The following is a 21479-nucleotide window of genomic DNA, read 5'->3' as shown; positions in this document are numbered from 1 at the left end:
GAAGGAGGATTACACTGAGTATGGCTTTACCAAAACAATTATTGATGGCGAATCGATTATTCATAAAGTTTCAATTGGTGATCTGTTTTGTCTGTGTTAACCTCATATTTTTTCATACTTCTTCTCAAACCAAGGGGTTGCGAGGGTAAAATGAATCGGGAAGTGCTGATCAATGTAATCGGTGTACCAGGAAATCATGCATTGACAGAAGTTCCCCTTTGCATGTGATTAAATGCGTGATTTTTTAATGCTTTATGGAGCACATGCATCGAAGCTTCTCAGCTGTGCTTGTGCTAAAAAAAGGAAACATTTTAAAAATAACACGATTGTCAATGTAACCTTTTGTAAGTAGTGCCTGGAGGATTCAGTGTGGAGAAACTCTAGACACAACGTGTGTATTAACTTGTGGATCTGTCTGTGAGTATTTGGTGGCAGCGTCACAAAGTCGTAACACTGCGTTAGCTCCAGAGCGCAGCTCAGAGCGAAATGAGGTGAATGGGAGGGGAGATGATGACATGACTCCCCCCACCCGCCTTAACTGTCAATCCCCCACAAACACAGTCTCTCGGAATTTGCATAAGCTCAACCCCTCACCTGCAATTTTAACTTAGTTACAAAGTGATCAAAACTCTCGTTTATATCCTGCGTCCTCTCATTAAACTTTTAACATTACCCATGGGTATGACAAACGCCAGCAGCAGCGTGTCTATGAACTTATTTTAAACTTTAGGATTACACTTTGCTTTGTTTCCAAAGTAGCAGCACTCATGAATATGGTTGTATATGTCACTTGCTTGCTTCTTATTGTTTCGCTGCCTTCTCAATTATATAATGCATGTTTTCTTCAGCACTTTTTGGAGCTCTTCCTGGTTTTCTACGTACTACGTTGATAGTCAGTTCACGTGATTACGTGGATTGCGTGATAATGTCACACGAAACCGCCCCACGGCTTTCGAGCTCAACTCCATTACAGTATATGTAGAAAAATAGCTTCCAGTTATGACCATTATGCGTAGAATTTCGAAATGAAACCTGCCCAACTTTTGTAAGTAAGCTGTTAGTAATGAGCCTGCCAAATTTCAGCCTTCTCCCTACACTGGAAGTTGGAGAATTAGTGATGAGTCAGTGAGGGAGTCAGTGAGTGAGTGAGTGAGTCAGTCAGTCAGTCAGGGAGGGCTTTGCCTTTTATTAGTATAGATCAATCTGTTGTGCTGACACTCTGGCAAGCGAGGAGCATATTCTGCCCTCCCACTGTGGCCCCGCCCACTACCCCAGGCCTCACTTTTTCCTCTCTTCTTGCATTTAACCATACTGATAATTCCGCCACCAGAGGAAATTTGTACTTTTGAAATATGGACCTGTAAGTTGTATTTGGGCAGTGGGGCCCTAGGCGGTCGCTTACTTTGTCTATGCCTAAGAACGGCCTTGGTTGTTGCTTTACCCGGCAAACTTCTTTCAACTTAAGTTGCACCACTGCGGCTACCAGCACATAATCATTATCATAGTCTGCTCCAGGATATCCTTTTACTTGGATTACAGTCTTCTAGGATGATGTTCAATGAATATGTTAATAATAACAAGATTATTTTGCTCACACCACTGATCCCATACTTGTCCTTTTTCATTATGCTCACCAAGGCCATATGGCCCAACTATACTGTTATCATCTGACTGTACCCGTCCAACTTTCACGTTTAGGTCCCCCATAGCAAACACAATCTCTTGATTCTTACATTGAGTAATTGATTTATCCATATCTGTTCTCTAGATTATCCTAATTGCTACTACTCATTGGTGCATCAGCCTGTACAACAGTAATATCAAACTGACATCCTTTCAATTTCACCACCAACACCCAGTATCCCTACCCACAAACTGCCCAGTACCCCTTAAGGCTTCACACCATTCTTGCAGCTATTACCACTCCAATACCACGAGCATGTTTTTTTTCCAATCCTGAATAGATGAAGGTTGTATCCTGTAATTTCACTTCATCAGATTCCATCCATCTGACCTGACTTAATCCCAATATTTCAATGTTTATTTTTTTTCATTTCAGCCACCACTTTTACTAGTTTATTTGCCTGGTGTAAAGCCCTTACATTCCTTGTTGCGATTAGAAAATCTGTGGTCAGTAATTTACAGTCTGAGTTGATCCACAGTGGAAACGATCCCCTACCAAGCAAGGATAAATGAGCTAATTCCTGTGAGTTTCTCTTCATGCCATTATTTGTCCTTATTTGATTCATATCCTATCCATAGCTGTATTCTTGGACAAAATACTGAAGCACAGTGCCCAGTTCTTTTCTCTGACGCAGTAGGAACTTCCATTTCGATATATATCCATCCTTGAATATTGAATCATGGTTGACCTATGAAGGTTCTTCCATCGATCCAACAGAAGATGTTGCTGCTTCTCAACATCTTCACCTCTATCCCCAGGCTAGCGGTCCGCACTATACTCCACGAAGCTGGTTCCCAGGCTGAATTTAGTCACTGCTCCTGCAGTGTCCATCCCTGTGATGTGGACACTCCAGCTAGGAATTACCTGCGTGTAGCACAGTTACAGGATGGATCTCCCTGTCTACCTCAGATCAGGTTAATAATTCTGTTTAAACTGAGAGTGAAAGGCATGGATTAAATACATTCCAAAAATGAATACAAGGAAATTCTTCTGATTTAGTGAATGACAAAATATGATTAAAAATATTGTTTTGTTTTTCTTTCTTTCTTGCAGGACTTCTTGCATGAGGGTGCCAGAAATTTAACAGGAACCTGGGATTTTCATTTCTGGATTGGTCTATCTGATACTGTTAAGGAGGGAGAATGGCAATGGGTGGACAAAACTCCTCTTAACACAACGTAAGAGGGCACTATTTCAACATTTTGCTTATTATCCGAGAGTACTGTAGATCAACAATAACAAGGGCTGAAATATTTTTGTACTGAAATTTAATGTTGTTTACCTAATAGAGATGGCTTATTAGTTCTAAAATTTTGGGTTAGTCAATAAAAAACTAAGATATTATTAAAATTACATAAAAAGTAAGTAATACGACATTTACATAATGGTTACCACTGTTGACTAAAGGCTGCAGCAGCTTCACTTTGAGTTCTGGCCTGGTTACTATCTTTATGGAGTTTGTATGTTCTCCCTATGTGAGTGATAACCAGTTTCATCCCAACATACAGAAAATATGCAGATTATTATTTTGACTGGCAGCTCAAAATTGGCCTTGTGTGAATGAGTGTGGTGCATATATGAGGGTTACTTGAGATGAGTGGGCATTACATCTAGGATTGTTTCCAGTCTTGTGCCCAGTGCTACTCTCCATAATCTCTTATTGGAAAATGGTGTTTGGAAAAGGATAATTGAAAAAATCAATAAGTTAGGACAAAAATGTGTAAGTTCAGCAAACCCAGAATATTAACTTGGTTTAAGATATATTAATGCCTGCAACCGCTGCTTTTAACATAAAGTTCTAAACAACAATAATGAGTCTCCTACAACAGATTTTCAGCATTAACTGTTTCTTTTACAAAAAATATTGCACTGTTATAGACATCTCCAACAAGAACATTTAAAAATACACTTTTGTTCAGCTTTTGAATCTGTCCAGGGCTGTTTCTTGCCTTACACCCTGTTTTGTGGGGAATGACCCCCAGCATTAGGTTATAGCTGGGTTTGAGTTTGTTATATGCATGTCATAGACACATGTTTTAACTTGTTACATTAAATACATAAAACATTGATTCTTTAGTTTCATTTACTATCTTAAATTCAATAAACACAAATAGTTTGAAATAAGGTTACAATAGAAGGAAATGCCACTGACATTGTTTAAGACAATAAACTGCACAGATGCACCACTTCAATAGAGGTGTCGAAAGTGCAGAGAGCTAAGACCTGTAGTTTCCTTCCTCATCATCTGAAGCCTGCTCACTTTCTTTAGAAGCATTCTTATGGTTACCATATTTAGCTCTTTTTTCCACTGTACCAATGCTTCATCATTCAAAACAAATTAAGCATGTAACCATCCTTTCATTTTTTAACGTACCTGTCCAGTTCAGAGTGACGAAGAGCCAGTGCCTATCCTGGTAGCACTGGGCACAAGAAGGGAATGGGAGCATGCAACCAAATATTTTTCAAATTTCTGTTGTCATGCAGAGATTTGCAGCAAACTAAGAGTCTATTCTAGCAGAAATGGGTGCAGGAGTCAACTTAATATCACATGCTGCTCCATCACATGGAGTGCTCATACACATTCCCACACTTTCTCAGGGTTGACTACATTTTTTCAGTCCATTTAGAGAAAATTTCTTTAGGCTATAAAAAGAAATCTATTCAGAGTTGTGAAAAGTACAGTATGTGTAATCCCGATAGTGATGATATCATAGCTTGATGTTGATCTCGGGACAAGTTCAGTAACTCCATTGGCAACATTATTAAATGTTATGTGTTTTGATTATTTATAATAAGACAAAATGTTGCAAATGTTATTTAACCACAAGGAAAAAATTATCACCCTTTTAGCTATTAAGTTGGTTCAGACCCAAAGTAAGAGATGTATTGCTTTGTAATGAGATATTTTGGAATGACCAAAAAATGCATTACAACTTTGAAAACTTAAACACTCCACTTTTTTGAAATGCCATGTCCTTGACAGTCACCGAATGTAGACATTTCACATAGGTAGGTTACCTGATTTTTTTTTTTTATTATTATTCAAGTGTGAAATAATTGAAGAAACCACTGTTTAATTTTGCAAATGTCAATATGGCACAACCTTCTTATAAGAAGAATACACAGAGCTAAGTATCCAGAGTTAAACAGCAGGGAGGGAGGTATATAAAAATATCAAAATAAATATATACTTAAATGAACACTGGTGGCTCAACAGATTATTGTTGACTCACAAACTATAATTCAAGTCTGGGTGTGAGCCTTGTGTCTGGTAACAGTGTAGCTTCCTCTTATATTCCACAGTTGTCCTAGGTAGATTATTTGGTCCTTCATTTGTGTTGATATACAGGTATGTGTGAGTAGGCCCGAATATGGTCTTTTCTGTTGTTCAGTTGTTAAGTAAAATTAGCATAATACACCAATAGATCAAGTAAATGAATAAGACAGTTGTATAGAACTAGTATAGAAGGAAGGAAAAAACAACACATTTTAATATATGTGATTAACCATGAAAATGGCAAAAGACATTTGGAGGTGTCATTATGGATGGTGCGATATCTTCATTTTGATTCCTGACCTTGGCTATTGTCTAGGTGAATTTATATGTTCTTCCTATGTCCATGCCTTTGCCAATATACTGTGGTACTCAAGTGATAAAACTGCATTTCGTTAGTATAAGTAATTGTAGATGTTTACATGAAGGTAATCTGTAATGGACTAATGTCTCATACACTGTTGCATCCTACTTGTGACCAGTGTTTTGAGGGTATGCTGTAGCCCCCCTTGACTTTATAATGGACTAAGTAAGTCTAGAAAATGATTTTACATATGTAGGAGTATATTAGTAATACCATAATGGCACAGTTGGTATCACCACTAGCCTCCTTGGTACAAATCTCATTCCTGTGCTTGTATTTTCAAGAGTCTCAGAATTACTCCTAGAAATTTCAACAAAGGTGCTGACTAGGATAAAAATTTGTCCCACCTTAGAGCAGGACATGAGAAGTATTTATGAAGTGTCCTACTCCCACTCTAAGATAGGAGTAGGAGTTCATGCTTGGCAATGAATGACATCATGATTTTAAGTCACAAAATGGCACTCATAAAGGCATTTTATATCTTGGAAATCATGGTAATAATAATAATAATAATAATAATAATAATAATAATAATAATATACTTTATATATATAAAATTCTAAGCCTAAAAGTGCAACAATTTTGTGCAAGATTTCATGTGATATTTTTATGTCACGTTTCTTGTCACGCTTTAAATCAGGCTTATTTTAAAACCTACATGCATATGTTTGGTATCATTCTTTTCAGAATTTATCAAACTTTAATGTGATGTTGTTAGATTTTTAGATTTATATTCCATTTTTAAATTATAAACTAAAAAATAACAAGAACTCATGTCCCACGAGACGAGACTTTGTGCCAACAGATTTAACCACAACCTGGGCCAAAAATAAAAGACAAATAGTAGATGACAAAGCAAGCTGCTTGGCAGGCATTTAAATGTCTGAAGCGCTGCGCAAGATGCAGACCACACGGCACGGCAGCAGCAACAAGCCAGCAGCTGATCCAGCAAAGAGGAGGTAAAAAAAACTATTTGTTTCCCATTGTATTATCATTTAAGAGGGGGTTTCAGAGGAGCAACTGCATCTCCTTGGAGTGCGTTCAGCCCCCACTTCACAGAACAAGCGGCAGAAACGCTAAGTGGCTGGCGTGTAGCATAGGCCACAGGGGTTGGTGAGTGAAGCGAGCAGGGGGTCAGCCCCCTAGTAATAATAATAATAATTCAAGGAACAAGAATACATTAAAAAAAGATTATGCCAGCTCATACGTACTCTAGAGTCATGTATTGACTGTAATACTGTAGCAAGCACTGAGACAAACACTGAATGAGAGTAAAGTCTGATAATGGCCATATTTATTTAACAATGTATGGCCACTGGAAACACCTCCTAAAGTAACAGTTACTGAAGCTAGCCACAGCTATTTCTGTATTATTATTGAAGTCATCTCCACTCTTCCTGTGCTCCCAATCATAATGGAGTTGTGTACTATGCCTCTTTCCAATAAACACCCATTATCTTCTGTGAGGCTCTATTTATCAATAAATTCTTGCTTGCCAACTTGAACCATCCCGTGTTTGTACAGTAAATTGTAATGTAAATGTTCAGAGGTTCATGGAATGCACAGCTTAGTGTACCTGTGTGATATCTCAAGCACCCCTCCAGTCCCCTATGTCTTCAGGGAAGTATGCTGGCTACTGCAATACAGTTTGCATCCATATTCACCCATGTGTTGATACTGTAATACCACCTGCAATTCATATACAGGTGCTGATCCACAGTTGAGGTGATGATCTTTATGTGCATGTTATCAGTAACAGCAACAACTCCAGGAAAACCAGCAATTTGCTTGAATGTAGCTTGCATTAACATTACCTTGTGTGGAGTACAGAGCGAAATGTATTAATCTGCATATTATGTCACATGCTGTTAGAGCATTCAACGTTTGGTGTAAAATTCAAGAAATGGTTGGTTGTGATACCTCTATTGCAGACCTGCATTTTGCCTCTGGCAAAAAATATCATGTTACCAACACTTTTAATTCAGCTGACAATACATGACTTCTTCAAGTAGTTGGGCCGATCATGTGATGTACAAGATTTGCTATCAATACTATTCCGTTTCCAAAAAAATAATATCTTTTTGCGAGTTAATTGTTGTCCAGCACTTCCAAAACATTCTGCCTTTCCTGGAATGTGTGTGCTGATCTCTGCCTGAATGGCACCTTCAAGAAGCTCCTGATATGTTAGGACAACCCACAAGGTTTCCTAAATCCTGATGAAGTTAGAAGTAGTTTCTTAAATTAGGAACTTTGATAATATGCTTTTACTCCTAATAGTTGGACCAAATTTGCTTTATGGCAAGATTTTTGAGACAGTTAGGATTGTTTTCCTTTTCTGAGGCACTTGATAAATACGGGCACTGGTCTTCTTTCACATTTTCAGCAAAGTTTCTCTCTGACGTTTAGCTTTCCTAATTTTTTTTTTAATTGGCTCTCTCATACCCTCATATCCCCTAGGTTAGCAGTGGAATGGTTTGTCTTGTATGCATTTTTCAGCTGTTTTTCTGTAGCAGGTATTTCTTCAGCTCCTATTTTATCTAAGATACAGTTCCATTTAATTTCTTACTATTTCTAAATTTCCAGACTTGACCTGCATCATAGATAAAAGGCTTTTAAACCTGCTTCACTTATTCTGTACTGTTTCCACATTTAAAACGGTAGGCCTACAAATATTTTTGGATTCTACTTCATCTGTTCAGATGTTGCTCTACTCAAGTTAAACCTAACAGTTTTAATTGTACTTTATGGGCTTTGCCAAAACACTGTCAAATGTATTATACTAAGGTTACTATATCCTAAAGTTTTAATTACATTTACCCTAAGAATACCCTGATTATTACAAAGTATTAAATACATATAGCCAACCCCTCGTCACCACATGCCCTTCACTGCTCCCCGTCTTCATTGGTCCTTTAATATACGTCTTTTGTTCTCTGCTATTTGCTATATCTGCTATATTTCTCCAAATACAGCCCCTGTAAATTTGCTCTTTTAATATTATTTAAAAATAGTATTAAAAAGATGCAGGGTGAGAAAAAGTAGCTATTTAAGATAAGGAAGACAGAAGCTTTGAGGTAAGGTAGCTAAACTCACTAATTATAGTACCAGGTAGTGGCCTATCAAGGGATTAAATCATCTGGATGCTGAATGTTATTTTGTACATGTTCTTTAATATGGATCTGTCTATAATTATAGCTTTTTCTCCACCCATATTCCCAGCTACCCTTCACCAACATGTGTAAGCTTTTGTATATACTTAGGAGAAGGCGGCCATGTACATGGGCAAATGTGACTGCTATTACTGAAAAAAAAATCATTGTCTGTTATATCACTTAGTACATAAACCTGAGCTTGACTGCCATATTAATTGAATGATAACATTTCTGTGTTTATTTTTCTGGCTGCTCAATTTTAAACTTACATTTTTTGTTTTTAATATACAAACCTTGCCCATTTTACCATTTTATTTAAAAATCTCACACCTGTTAGCAAGTGAGCCAGTCTGGGGAAATTTACCGTGGTGCTGTGATGATGTGGGTTCTGCTCCAGGCTCCCGTCTCTAGTTTGGGAGCTCTTGAACCCGACACCGTCGGTAATGTCACCGGATGAGCTGTACAGTGAAGAAACAACGATGCAAGGGGATGGTGCAAAAAAAGTGCTAAAAGGCTTTTATTAAAAACAAACCAAAAGCAAAAGTCTTCAAAATAAAGCGCAGTACTCAAATGTCCATAAATTCGTAAAAAGAAAACCCAAAAGGTTAAAACAGGGCTATAACGCAAGTTTTAAAACCTGCAGTAGTTATTGGGGCTACACCAGCAAGACACAGCTCCTTCCCAGCCAACGACACTTCAGCCGCCGCGGTGCCCCCTGTACCGACAATCGTCTTAGGTGCCTCCTCCGGCACAGCTCGGGGTCGGTTGTTCTCCCATCTTCCTTCTCGCACACGTGGTCGTCCCTTGGATCCCTAGGGCAGACTCCTCCTCGATCGTACCCACTCTCCCATTCAGTGGACGCGATCCGTCCCCTTGAGCGCAGATCGCTCGCTCTATCCAGGGTTTCGGTCGGTCCACTCTCTTGCACTACCCCAGTTCTCCTCCCCTTTTTCTGTCTCGTGCTTCTCTTATTTATTAGGGGGGCGTGGCTCAGGTGTGGCAATTAGCAGCTCCCGGCATTAATTATGAATACGGACGACTCCTCTCCTTTGTACTTAAGCGAGGTCCCCCGCGTCACTAAGCACCCGAGAACCGCTCCGGCCACACTACCACGGACCCTCTTTAAGCCGTGAGTGTTGCGACTATCTATTTTTAAAAAACGGCGTTTTTGATCTGAACTGTGAACCCGCTATACCACAGGTGCATCTCAGTTCAACACCAAGAATTAATCCAAATGGTATAGGTCGCTGACACATGTAAACGATCTCAAAAGCTTCTAGCTTCCCAAAAATATGCAGGGGCAGAACTTATAAATGGTTAGGAGTAAACATTACAAAGATATTATTTAAGAAGCTACGTAGTAGTATAACTCAGTTAAGCCCTCATGGGGCCTTTTACATTAACACTAAGAATTATTCTGGAAACACCTGGTAAATTGAAATTGATGAGGCATGGTAAGGTGAACCAGCTGCTAGATTAACAGCAGTATAGCCCTACATCACAGTAGTAACCCCTGTGTAAGTAAACCCTTAATTTATTTTTGTCTTGTAGTATATATTTCTTTCACTTCCAACTGGAATTTTTGAGTACGTTTCCCCACTAGAGGGCAACAGAGTGATATCAACAAAGACAAAAAAGTGGGGCTTGGCAAATGCAGTAAATGTAGTAGTTTTGTTGTCCTGATGTTGTCCTGATGTGTGGAATACTCAGATTTTCTACATTATTTCCTTATATCTTTTGTGTTTTATAGGTACTGGCACTTAACTAATAACGAGCCAAACAATTTCAAAGCTGACGACTTGGAAGGAGAGGATTGTGCCGTGCTCAACTCACATTTCAAGGCATGGTCTGATGTGCCTTGCAACTTCTCTTATAAATTCATTTGCCAGAAAAAAGCTATTGAGGTTCGCTTCTAAGCCACCATTTAGCACATGTTACTGAAGTGTAAACATGAATGAAATATCTGAGTACAACCGGCACTCTCAACTGTAATAAGCCTGTGAATTTACTGCCTCTAGACAACATTACCAAAATAACATGCACCCATAATTAAAGACCCAGTCCTCTTGTAAATTTTAATGGTGTGCTTTATTTCTTTACTTTGAACTTCTTTCAGTATTTTCTATTTAGTTAAATGGTAATTTCAGTATTTTTCAAGTTTTTTTTTCACAATCATGGTATATATTAATTTGCCACATACAATTGTTATCTAAAGTGAAGCGTTTTTTAAATAAATTTCAAAAATACTTTGTCTGTTCTTGCAGTTTGCAATGGGGTAAAAGGGTACATGACTCCAGAGGTGAATGAAAAAGCTTTAAAACTTACCAAAATATGTCCACTTTGAAGCAGCAAAAATGTTTACTTAAGAAAATGTGTTTTTGGCAAGTAGGAGGCATCCTTGTAAACATCAATGAAGAACTGAAGATTTTGGGGGAACACATACTAAAGCTTTGCACTTGCTACAGGCACCTGAAAGCCTCTGGTCCGGAGCAGCAATGACAGACTCAAAAACAAGTAAATTTTGGGACATCAACCGGGTCGACCCTTTTGTTTGTCTGAGGAAAAAAAAAAAAAAAACTTAAAAGTTAACATAAAGAGTGCATCTTCACATGTATCCCATAACAGGAGCTTCAAAGATGCTTTTAAGGGGGTCTGGCTTTTAAGGAGCACCATCCTGCAGCTTGCTCAGGCCAAAAGTGAGGCCAAAACCTTCTTCTGGGACTCCCAGGTTTTATATTGGCAGGACCAGAAGTGGCAGAGCTACTGACCCTCATTGGATGGATTCTCGGCACTGTGATCACGCATAAGTTAGTCTTAACAGCCTGTCTAAAGTTAGTGTTTTTTTATTCAGTTTCATTCTTTAAGTCATGTTGATGCTCCCCCCGATCTGACACTGTTAGCTTTCAGATAAAGACATGGCATAATGTACAATTATTTTTAAACTGGTTTTTATTCAGTTTTATCCTTGAATAAAAACACACTTGTTTTCTTTGATTTGTTGAAGACTCAAATCATATGTATGTTTTTATTATACAATAGTAACAACAAAAGCAGCCCACCACTCAAAGTGCTAAATGCTGGGAGGACCCGGGAGTGAACTAGCAAAGGCTTGATTATAAAGCAGCAGTTCTTACCCCTACACCAACAAAGCAAATATCAAAGAGAAAGCCGCATTTCCACTGTGAAAGGCGCAAACACTTGCAAACGTCTTTTCTTTGTATCGATTGATATTTGGGTTTCAGTCTTCACACATTGACAGCAACATGTAAATTGAACATTTTCTTTTTCTTCAGTTTTATTCTTGAATATAAGCACACTTGTTTCCTTACACCTTTTGTGAAAGTGTTTATTTGACATTTGGACTTCAGTCTTCACACATTACACACTTCATGTCAACATTTTGTCATTATCACTATAACATATGGAAAAAGAATATCCTTTAGTTATGTGTTCAACATTTCTTGCCTCACAAGAAATGTCATCCTACATTTACACTGATTGTTGTAGACATGGAACACACATGAAATGTATGTATTTCAAATAATGATATATTCTGCGGTGGGTTGGCACCCAGCCCAGGATTGGTTCCTGCCTTGTGCCCTGTGTTGGCTGGGATTGGCTCCAGCAGACCCCCGTGACCCTGTGTTCGGATTCAGTGGGTTGGAAAATGAATGGATGGATAATGATATATTATATTCCTATACAATTCCAGACACCTCATTCCCAGATAAACAAACTTCAGCTGTGAGAATTTTCTGTCTGACTTCAGTCATTACAAAAATGCCAGGGACAAGCACGATTGGGTTTGACCACAGCCTCTATCACCCCATGTCGAGCATCTGATGTATTTCCAGCTCCACTTCTGCCCCCTTAGCTTCCAGGAGCTGGTAGGACCACTCGTGGAAGACCACCCCTGGCTCAGTGACTGAGGTAATGACACTCCCTAGCTCCTCCCTTTGCTGCAGAACAAGTTTGTCTTCATAATCGAGTTGTCTGGAGTCCGTAAAAAGTAACAATGTGGGAGTTGCCATGGAGTCACTGGAGTTTCAGTCAACCCAGGGTTGCAGCAGATTGACATGATATTTACACACTGGACGCCGGTTATACCAGTAGACAAGGTAATCCACCCAGCCCTTTCATTCCTTGACTTCATATGTCCCCTGCCAATGGGCCAGAAGTTTGGAATGGGATGTGGGAACTAGTACCATGACTTTGTCCCCATGACAAAATTTGTGGAGGTGAGAGTTCCGTTTGTAGAACAGGGACTGGGAGCATGGAGCATCCTCAAGATGCTCCTTCACCACAGGGTGTAGTCACTCGAAGTGGTCTCAAAGATTGGAGACTATGTTATGGAAGGGAGGTGTTGTTCCTTTCTCCCATCCCTCATGCACCAGGTTAAGCAGTCCCCGGGGCTGTCTGTCATGGTTCCAGCCCTTGAATCCTGACAACTATGTGGTCAGGTTTGCAATGACAGACTCAAAAACAAATCATTTTTGGAACAACAATCCAGTAATTACTTTTATTTGTTCAAGGACGAGAGAAAAAAAATAAGCTGAAAAATAATGTAAAGAGTGTAGCTTTTCATGTATTCCATAATGGAAGCTTCAGAGATGTTTTTAAGACAGTCTGGCTTTTAAGAAGCTCCATCCTGCAGCTTGCTCGGGCCAAAAGTGACGCCTCCTTCTGGGAATCCAAAGTCTTATGTGGGTGGGACTGAAAGTGATGAAGCTACTTGCCCTCACTGGACAGGTGCTCACTGCTGTGAGGGGAAAAAGAAAAAGACAGTGTTAGCGGCAGCACTGATCCCAAAGCAGATTATTACATACGTTGACAGTGCGGGTGAGGGAGTCCTCTGATGCACATGCATGACAGCCCTAAAGCTACAGCATGTTGTAGCAGGGCACCATGAACCGGCTCAACATTCCAACAATTGCCTGCCAGCTTTGTCTACACATCAGCAGCACCTGATGCTGGCGAATATCTGCTTAACTCATACACTCACTCAGGACAGAGTATGGGAGTACCAACAAAAAAGGGGTCCTCCACGTCAAGTGCCCAGAGAAGCAACTGTTGAGCAACTGTTTTGAAGCTCTCAACTCTGCACCGGCTACCTGAAAAAGTCATTTTTGGGTACTCCGTTGTATGAAACCTAGACTGGGCATCTCCTGGCTGGAAATCTTTTGTGTCCTCCTTTCGTGGGGCACATGTTTAAGACATTGTTTAAAAAAAACTCCATCTGTCCTCATACAGCATAAAGATGTCAGTACTGTGATTTTCCACGTGGGAACAAATGACATTTGCAGTTGCCAGTCAGAGGTGCTGAAAGAAGACTTTGGATCGCTGCTGCACATGTGCTCACCAGGGCATTGCCTTCAGTTTTAGAAGAGATGGGCTACATCCAAACAGGCAAAGTGCTCAGGTCCTCACAGACAAAATAGCTAAGGTAATTAATCAGCTTTGACTACTTGAAATCAATCTCCATAGTAATGCACATTATATATCAAACATAGCCAAGCCGGAGGCTAATTTGCTAAAACATGTGTTATATTAAGCTGAATGTAACCAATAATAAACACATTAAAATTGTATACAGTAAGGGATTAATGTCCACAATTTAATAAATACCCCTGTCATTACCTGTTTGGTGAAATCAAGCCAACACATGTCTTACAAAATGACCGTTTGTAGCATCAGTGGTCTAACTAGAAAATCGTTTTATGTGAAAAAAAATCAGAATAACAGTGATGCTGATTTAAACTATTAATGTAGCTCTAGTCTTGTTAACTAAAAACCTGTGTTAGGATGTTATCGTTCTGCAGTGACTTCACCTATAGATGTACAATGTATCAACACTATAATATTGCTCCTTGGTCTAACTAAAAGATCTGGACTAAACAGAATAAATGTGAACAAAGTAATTGCTAATTTAAGATGGCTTAACATTTTAGTATAGCTGTGGTCTTCCGAGAACTTAAATATGGTTTTGTTAAATATTAGCTCATTAACCAGTAAGACTATTTACATTAACAATCTTATTAGTGATAGGACAATAGACTCACATTGAGTGACATGTGATTCAGTAGTGATAGTGTGGAAGTGTTAATTGAAGCAGCTCCTCCAAATTACTGTACAATTTTGTTCATTCAAGTAACTTGCTCATGGTCACCCAGTGTCAGTAGCTGGATCTGAACCCACAATCTCAGGGCTTGAAGCTCTGAGCCTTAAACACTACACCACACTGTTCCCTACTCTTTAGGAAGGATCTTTTATGACCACAGAAAGTCCAGACCTCAGGTTTACATGTCATCCAAAGGATGGTGCTATTTTTACAGTACAGTGTCCCCATCACTGCACTGGGGCATTGGGATCCACATTCAGACCACAGGGTAAGCACCTTCTGCTGGCCTCACCAAAACCTTTTCCAGTAGAAACTGAAACTAATTCCTAGATGGTCTTTCATCCAAGTACTAGGTGGGGCCAAGCATGCTTAGCTTCAGGTGAATAAACTGTTCTGAAGTACATGTGGTATGGTATGGATCTCCTAAATATAATCGTCCTTTATTGAAGATTTATCAGATTCCATAAAAATAACTAATTACGACAGGTTACTTATTGTAGGGATTTCAATTTTCATTAATGCAAGAGAATTTATCAACTTATTGTACTGTTTTGATTTTAGTCGACCGTCAGCCAGCCTACACATACTGGAGGACATATGCTAGATTTAGTAATTGTGATTAAAAGTTATATATAGTTAAAAGGCACATATAGCTGAAAATAACAAAGCAGTATGGCTTGAGATGCAATCCTATTTTTCTAAAATTATACATGATCATGTGGAAAACCAAGGGTTGTATTTTCTACTATTGATTGTTATCTAAAACCAGTTAAGCCAATGAAATGCCTCTTCAATACATATAGTGAAACTTGTAAGGTTTTAGCCACATTTTTAAACACAAAATAATCCTAGCTAGAAAGATAATATATGAGTACATCTCACCAGTTTTAGTGTTGTTACATTGGTAACCCATGTCCTTTAGAAATTACTTTAAAATACTACTCATGGTGTGTAAAGCATTACAGAATCTTGCTCATCCCTATATCTTGCAGTGCTTGTCCCCCGACATTCCAAGTTGTGACCTTAGCTCTTCTAATAGCTGCTTGTATACAGTAATCCCTCGCTATATCACGTTTCGACTTTCGCGGCTTCACTATATCGCGGATTTTATATGTAAGCATATCTAAATATTTAACACCGATTTTTCCCTGCTTCGCAGATTTCTGCGGACAATGGGTCTTTTTACTTTTGGTACATGCTTCCTCAGTTGGTTTGCCCAGTTGATTTCATACAAGGGACGCTATTGGCGGATGGCTGAGATGCTACCCAATCAGAGCACACAGTTAAGTTCCTGTGTGCTGATTGACTCAGCGACGGTGCACCGAATTTGATTCCGCTGCGTTAACCAGGAAGTTTCGTCTCGCTCATTCAGCATCAACGTGTTTCGCTGTGTAAAGAGTTCACTTTTGTGCTCATCTTGTGCATAGTCAAACACTTTGTTATGGCTCCAAAACGATCCGCTCCTGCTACTGCTTCAGGGGCCGTGCCCAAGCGACAATGGATGTTGCTAATGATTACCAAAAAGGTAAAAGTTTTGGATATGTTGAAGGAAGGGAACATCTACACCGCTGCAAAACCCCATTACGGCATCAATGAGTCCACGATTCTTTTTATTTAAAAAGGAGGAAAAGAATATAAGATCTACGGCCACAGTGTCCTTTAACCAGGGTGCAAAACAAGTTGTAAGTGGATGTAATAAGGCGGTAGTCCGGATGGAATCTGCTTTAGGGATCTGGATTGAAGACTGCCGGAAGAAGAACAACGGCGGTGCTACACAATCACTTGAAGCTGTAACGCTCTCCTTTGTTGTGCAGTAAAATTAAACTCATCATTATCAGACAAGTCGCTGTGTCATTGTTGGTGAGTAACCATAATTAATTTTCTATGTACAGTACTTATTACATGTACATAGTTTAGTGTCACTGTACACACATTTTACTGTATACAATTTTTCTTGCATTGTACGTATTTATAGCTGATGGCCTGTCTGTCGTAATGGCTGTAACATATGTGATATCAGAGACGCTCGATATCTTTAAAATAATATTTAGTTTAACTATATACAGTAGAAACAGTGTGTTTACATAGATAATTTCAACGAATCTTACCTAATATCTAAGAGAATACAAAGAGAATTATTATTCTCTTCAGCAAACCAGCAATCATTATTAATCGTTACTTTACTCTGTTTTCTTTTCTTGTTCTTCCATGACAGCTGATCAAAGTCTTGTGCAGCTGCCTGTGATGTCTGAATAAAAATAGATACCTCAACTTGTCACAAGACCCACTGCTTTGCATGCACTAAGGAACTACTTAAGAACATTTATGAGTGACAGTATGCCCAGTGGGTGTTTCTTTGGCCTGGAACCACTGCAGATTTTGTTTTATTCTCCAGCTTAAGTAGAGTTTTTTTGTCCACCCTAGCCATCTGATCTTATCATTGAATTGTCATTTAGAAACTTAAATAAATGATTCTGTACTCAAGTTCTCTTACTGTAATTACTGTAATTATCTATCTTTCTTATACAAGAGTGCATATATTTATTTGTATACAATTTATTCATTACTAGCAAAATACCCGCGCTTTGCAGCGGAGAAGTAGTGTGTTAAAGAAGTAATGAAAAAGAAAAGGAAACATTTTAATAATAATGTAACATGATTGACAATGTAATTGTTTTGTCATTGTCATGAGTGTTGCTGGCATATATCTATACTAATAAAAGGCAAAGCCCTCACTGACTCACTCACTCACTGGCTCACTCATCACTAATTCTCCAACTTCCCGTGTAGATAGGATGAAATTTGGCAGGCTTATTCCTTACAGCTTACTAGCAAAAGTTAAGCAGGTCTCATTTCGAAATTCTACACGTAATGGTCATAACTGGAACATATTTTTTCGTCCATATACTATAATAGACGTCTGCTCAATGGCCGGGGGAGGCGGAGTTATGCCTCCCACGTAATTTAGTGCCTGCCCATATAAGGCCGTCCGTCAGCGGCAATCCAATAGAAACACTGCCGCTAAATATTCACGGGTGAAGGACTGTGCTTATGCAGACGAAGATGAAATGGTCAGGGTGGTGTTTGGCACAAACTCAGCGAAACTGCGAGAGAAACTTTTAAGTGCCGGGTCTTAGCTAACATAAAATACAGCCATGGACATCGCACGAGACGCCACCAGCACAGCTGGGACCCTTCGATGCATGTACACCGAGTGGCTCACATGAACTGACTCAGCGCACAGACAAAAAGCAACAGTTACAAAGAGTGCTGAACAAAAACCGAATTACACAATTCAGAAGGCAGCAAAAAAATATGAAGCGTCTGATACATACAAGCATATTCATAAGTGCAACTACTGCGGAAACAAAGCACACGGTGGAAAAAGTCAATGTCCCGCTAAAGGAAGACAGTGTAAAAAAAAACCCGTGCATGCAGTGTGTCACGTCTCAAATAAAGAGGAAGACGAGCTGTTTATTGATGCAGTAAGAAACGAATCGATAAATGAAACCTCTTATCTTTACAACGATTGACAAACACGGAATGTAACTTGAACACAACACATCCTACAAATACGAACCTGATTGAAAGAAATAATGATAATCAAATCCTTGATGACAGCAACACTCATAACACTCACAAAACAATTACTGTATATTGACAATCATGTTACGTTATTTTGAAAATGAGTATTTAAGCCTGATGACCCCAAAATTAGGGCGAAACACTTGTCGCGTACTCTTTACATTATTTCACAGTAAAACTATTTCAATATATATATACATACATATATATACACACATACATATATATCAGCGCTTCCAGATTCATTTTACCCTTGCATCCCCTTGGTTTGAGACGTATGAAAAAATATGTGGTTAACGCAGAAAGACAGATCACCAATTGAAGCTTTATGAATAATAGATACTTTATTCACCATCAATGATTGTTTTGGTAAAGCCATACTCAGTGTAATCATTAGATGAACGGTAAAAAAGTAAGAGCGAGGGGAGGGTGACTTATTGAGGCACGCAGGCGAAACCGCAATAGCACGCGAGCTCGATGTAGTGCGTGTCAACTCGATCTGAATTGCGCAATCACGTTCAAAAAAATATATCTTTTGAAGTTCTATTTAGTCGACACAAATATCTTTGGTTGGAATGTAAGGCGAATTTACTCTTTACATTTCTATGGTGAACAAAAATGTATGTAATGATGTCTACATTTAACTTACATTCCTACCGAAGACATTTATGTCGACTTAATAAAAATTCCTTCTATTTAAAATTTAAATAGAACTTGAACAGATACGATAGTTCATAATATCCACGCAGACTTGCACGTAAGAGCGGGAGTCATTTGTTTTAACAAGCAGCGTATTTTGCACTGATACGAAATAGCCTGCTCCAGGTGTGTCCCGGCATTCCTCCCTGGTCACGCCCCAGTGTGGCAGAAATTCCGGCTGTTCTCCCAGAAGCTTTTCTACTTCCCCCCAGCACTTCCTGGTGTGGCGGTAGTGCTAAGGTCCAGGGTCCCCAAGGCATTGGGGCGCCCCTTGGCAGTGACCACGGGTCCCTAAAGGGTTGGGCTTCCAAGCCCTCTACACGTAGCCTCCAAAGCAACCAGGAACGCAGCCCCCACGTGATCCAAGGTGGGCATTGACCCTCTTCCGGTCACTCAAGGCGTCCCGGCCGGGTCGTTGCCCCTGGCATCCCTGACAATATACATACATATCTACATATATACACACACACACACATACATACACATCTATCTATCTATCTATCTATCTATCTATCTATCTATCTATCTATCTATCTATCTATCTATCTATCTATCTATCTATCTATATTGCTCAAAAGAATTAAAGGAACACTTTTTAATCAGAGTATAGCATAAAGTCAATGAAACTTATGGGATATTAATCTGGTCAGTTAAGTAGCAGAGGGGGTTGTTAATCAGTTTCAGCTGCTGTGGTGTTAATGAAATTAACAACAGATGCACTAGAGGGGCAACAATGAGATGACCCCAAAACAGGAATGGTTTAACAGGTGGAGGCCACTGACATTTTTCCCTCCTCATCTTTTCTGACTGTTTCTTCACTAGTTTTGCATTTGGCTACAGTCAGTGTCACTACTGGTAGCATGAGGCGATACCTGGACCCTACAGAGGTTACACAGGTAGTCCAACTTCTCCAGGATGGCACATCAATACGTGTCATTGCCAGAAGGTTTGCTGTGTCTCCTTGCACAGTCTCAAGGGCATGGAGGAGATTCTAGGAGACAAGCAGTTACTCTAGGAGAGCTGGAGAGGGCCATAGAAGGCCCATAACCCATCTTCAGGACCAGTATCTGCTCCTTTGGGCAAGGAGGAACAGGATGAGCACTGCCAGAGCCCTACAAAATGACCTCCAGCAGGCCACTGGTGTGAATGTCTCTGACCAAACAACCAGAAAGACTTCATGAGGGTGACCCAAGGGCCCCATGTCCTCTAATGGGCCCTGAACTCACTGCCCAGCAGCATGCAGCTCAATTGGCATTCGCCATAGAATACCAGAATTGGCAGATGCACCACTGGTGCCCTGTGCTTTTTACAGATAAGAGCAGGTGACAGAAGTGAAAGGGTCTGGAGAAGCCATGGAGAACATTATGCTGCCTGTAACATCATTCAGCATGAGCAGTTTGGTGGTGGGTTAATGATTGTCTGGGGAGGCATATCCATGGAGGGTCACACAGACTGCTACAGGGTTGACAAAGGCACCTTGGCTGCCATTAGGTATCAGGATGAAATCTTTGGACCCATTGTCAGACCCTATGCTGGTACAGTGGCTCCTGGTGCACGACAATTCTTGGCCTCATGTGGTGAGAGTATGCAGGCAGTTCCTGGAGGATGAAGGAATTGATACCATTGACTGGCCACCACACTTTCCTGACCTAAATCCAATAGAACACCTCTGGGACATTATGTTTTGGTCCATCCAATGCCACCAGGTTGCACCTCAGACTGTCCAGGAGCTCAGTGATGCCCTGGTCCAGATCTGGGAGGAGATCCCCCACAACACCATCTGTCATCTCATTAGAAGCATGCACCGTCATGTATAAAAGAACACAGGGGCCATACAAAGTGCTGCGTACAATTTTGAGTTGCTGAAATTAAATTTTGGCAAAATGGACTAGCCTGCCACATAATTTTTTCACTCTGATTTTTGGGGCGTCTTTGAATTCAGGGCTCTGTAGGTTGATCATTTTCATTTCCATCAAACGATGTGGCATCCTTTCGTTCCTAACACATTACCCAGTCTATATCAGTATAGATATCCAGGAGGATTTCTTTTTCCATTGAGATCTGATGTGTTTTCCGTTTGTGAGCAGTTTATATATATATATATATATATATATATATATATATATATATATATATATATATATATAGATAGATAGATATATAGATAGATAGATAGATAGATAGATATATCCTTTGGGGTGCGAGCAGCTGTTGCTGGGGGTGCCAGAATCCATCGAGGAAGAAAAATTAAAAACATTATTTGTACAAAAACCCATTCCTAAATAATTAAATGGGCAGGCTATCTTGTATCAGTGCAATACGCTGCTTGTTAAAATGGATGATTTCTGCTCTTACGTGCACTTAGTGCTGCATAGGTATTATGAACTATCGTATCTGTTCAAGTTCTATTTAAATTTTAAATATAAGTAATTTTTATTTGGTCGACAGAAATATGTTTAGTAGGAATGTAAGTTAAATTTAGTCATCATTGCATTAATTTTTCTTCACCATAGAAATTTAAAGACTAAATTCAACTTCCATTCCTACGAAAGATATTTCTGGCGACTAAATAGAACCTCCTTATACCCAAATTTGAGCTATTG

The 21479-nt window shown here is 39.5% G+C and overlaps 1 protein-coding gene and 1 long non-coding RNA gene across 2 annotated transcripts in view; one reads left to right on the top strand and one right to left on the bottom strand.

Annotated features, from left to right (window-relative positions):
• LOC120535678 (C-type lectin domain family 4 member E-like) overlaps window positions 1–10547 on the top strand; it is a 48558-nt gene extending 38011 nt beyond the window's left edge. The window contains exons 5-6 of the mRNA XM_039763651.1: window positions 2738–2862; window positions 10225–10547. Coding sequence (XP_039619585.1) covers window positions 2738–2862; window positions 10225–10390 — 291 coding nt within the window. The 3' untranslated portion in view covers window positions 10391–10547. The remainder of the gene's footprint in view (window positions 1–2737; window positions 2863–10224) is intronic.
• A 2414-nt stretch (window positions 10548–12961) lies between these two features.
• On the bottom strand, window positions 12962–16824 carry LOC120534983. The gene is made up of 2 exons (XR_005634833.1): window positions 16701–16824; window positions 12962–13233 (listed from the first exon to the last, which is right to left on the bottom strand). It is a non-coding gene; the product is annotated as an uncharacterized LOC120534983 (long non-coding RNA).
• Between the last annotated feature and the right edge of the window lie 4655 nt (window positions 16825–21479).

The sequence above is a fragment of the Polypterus senegalus genome, chromosome 9 (genome assembly GCF_016835505.1).
Source record: "Polypterus senegalus isolate Bchr_013 chromosome 9, ASM1683550v1, whole genome shotgun sequence".
NCBI lineage: Eukaryota > Metazoa > Chordata > Cladistia > Polypteriformes > Polypteridae > Polypterus > Polypterus senegalus.
The sequence above is the reverse complement of the archived record's forward strand: the minus strand, read 5'-3'. Positions and strand labels throughout refer to the sequence as shown.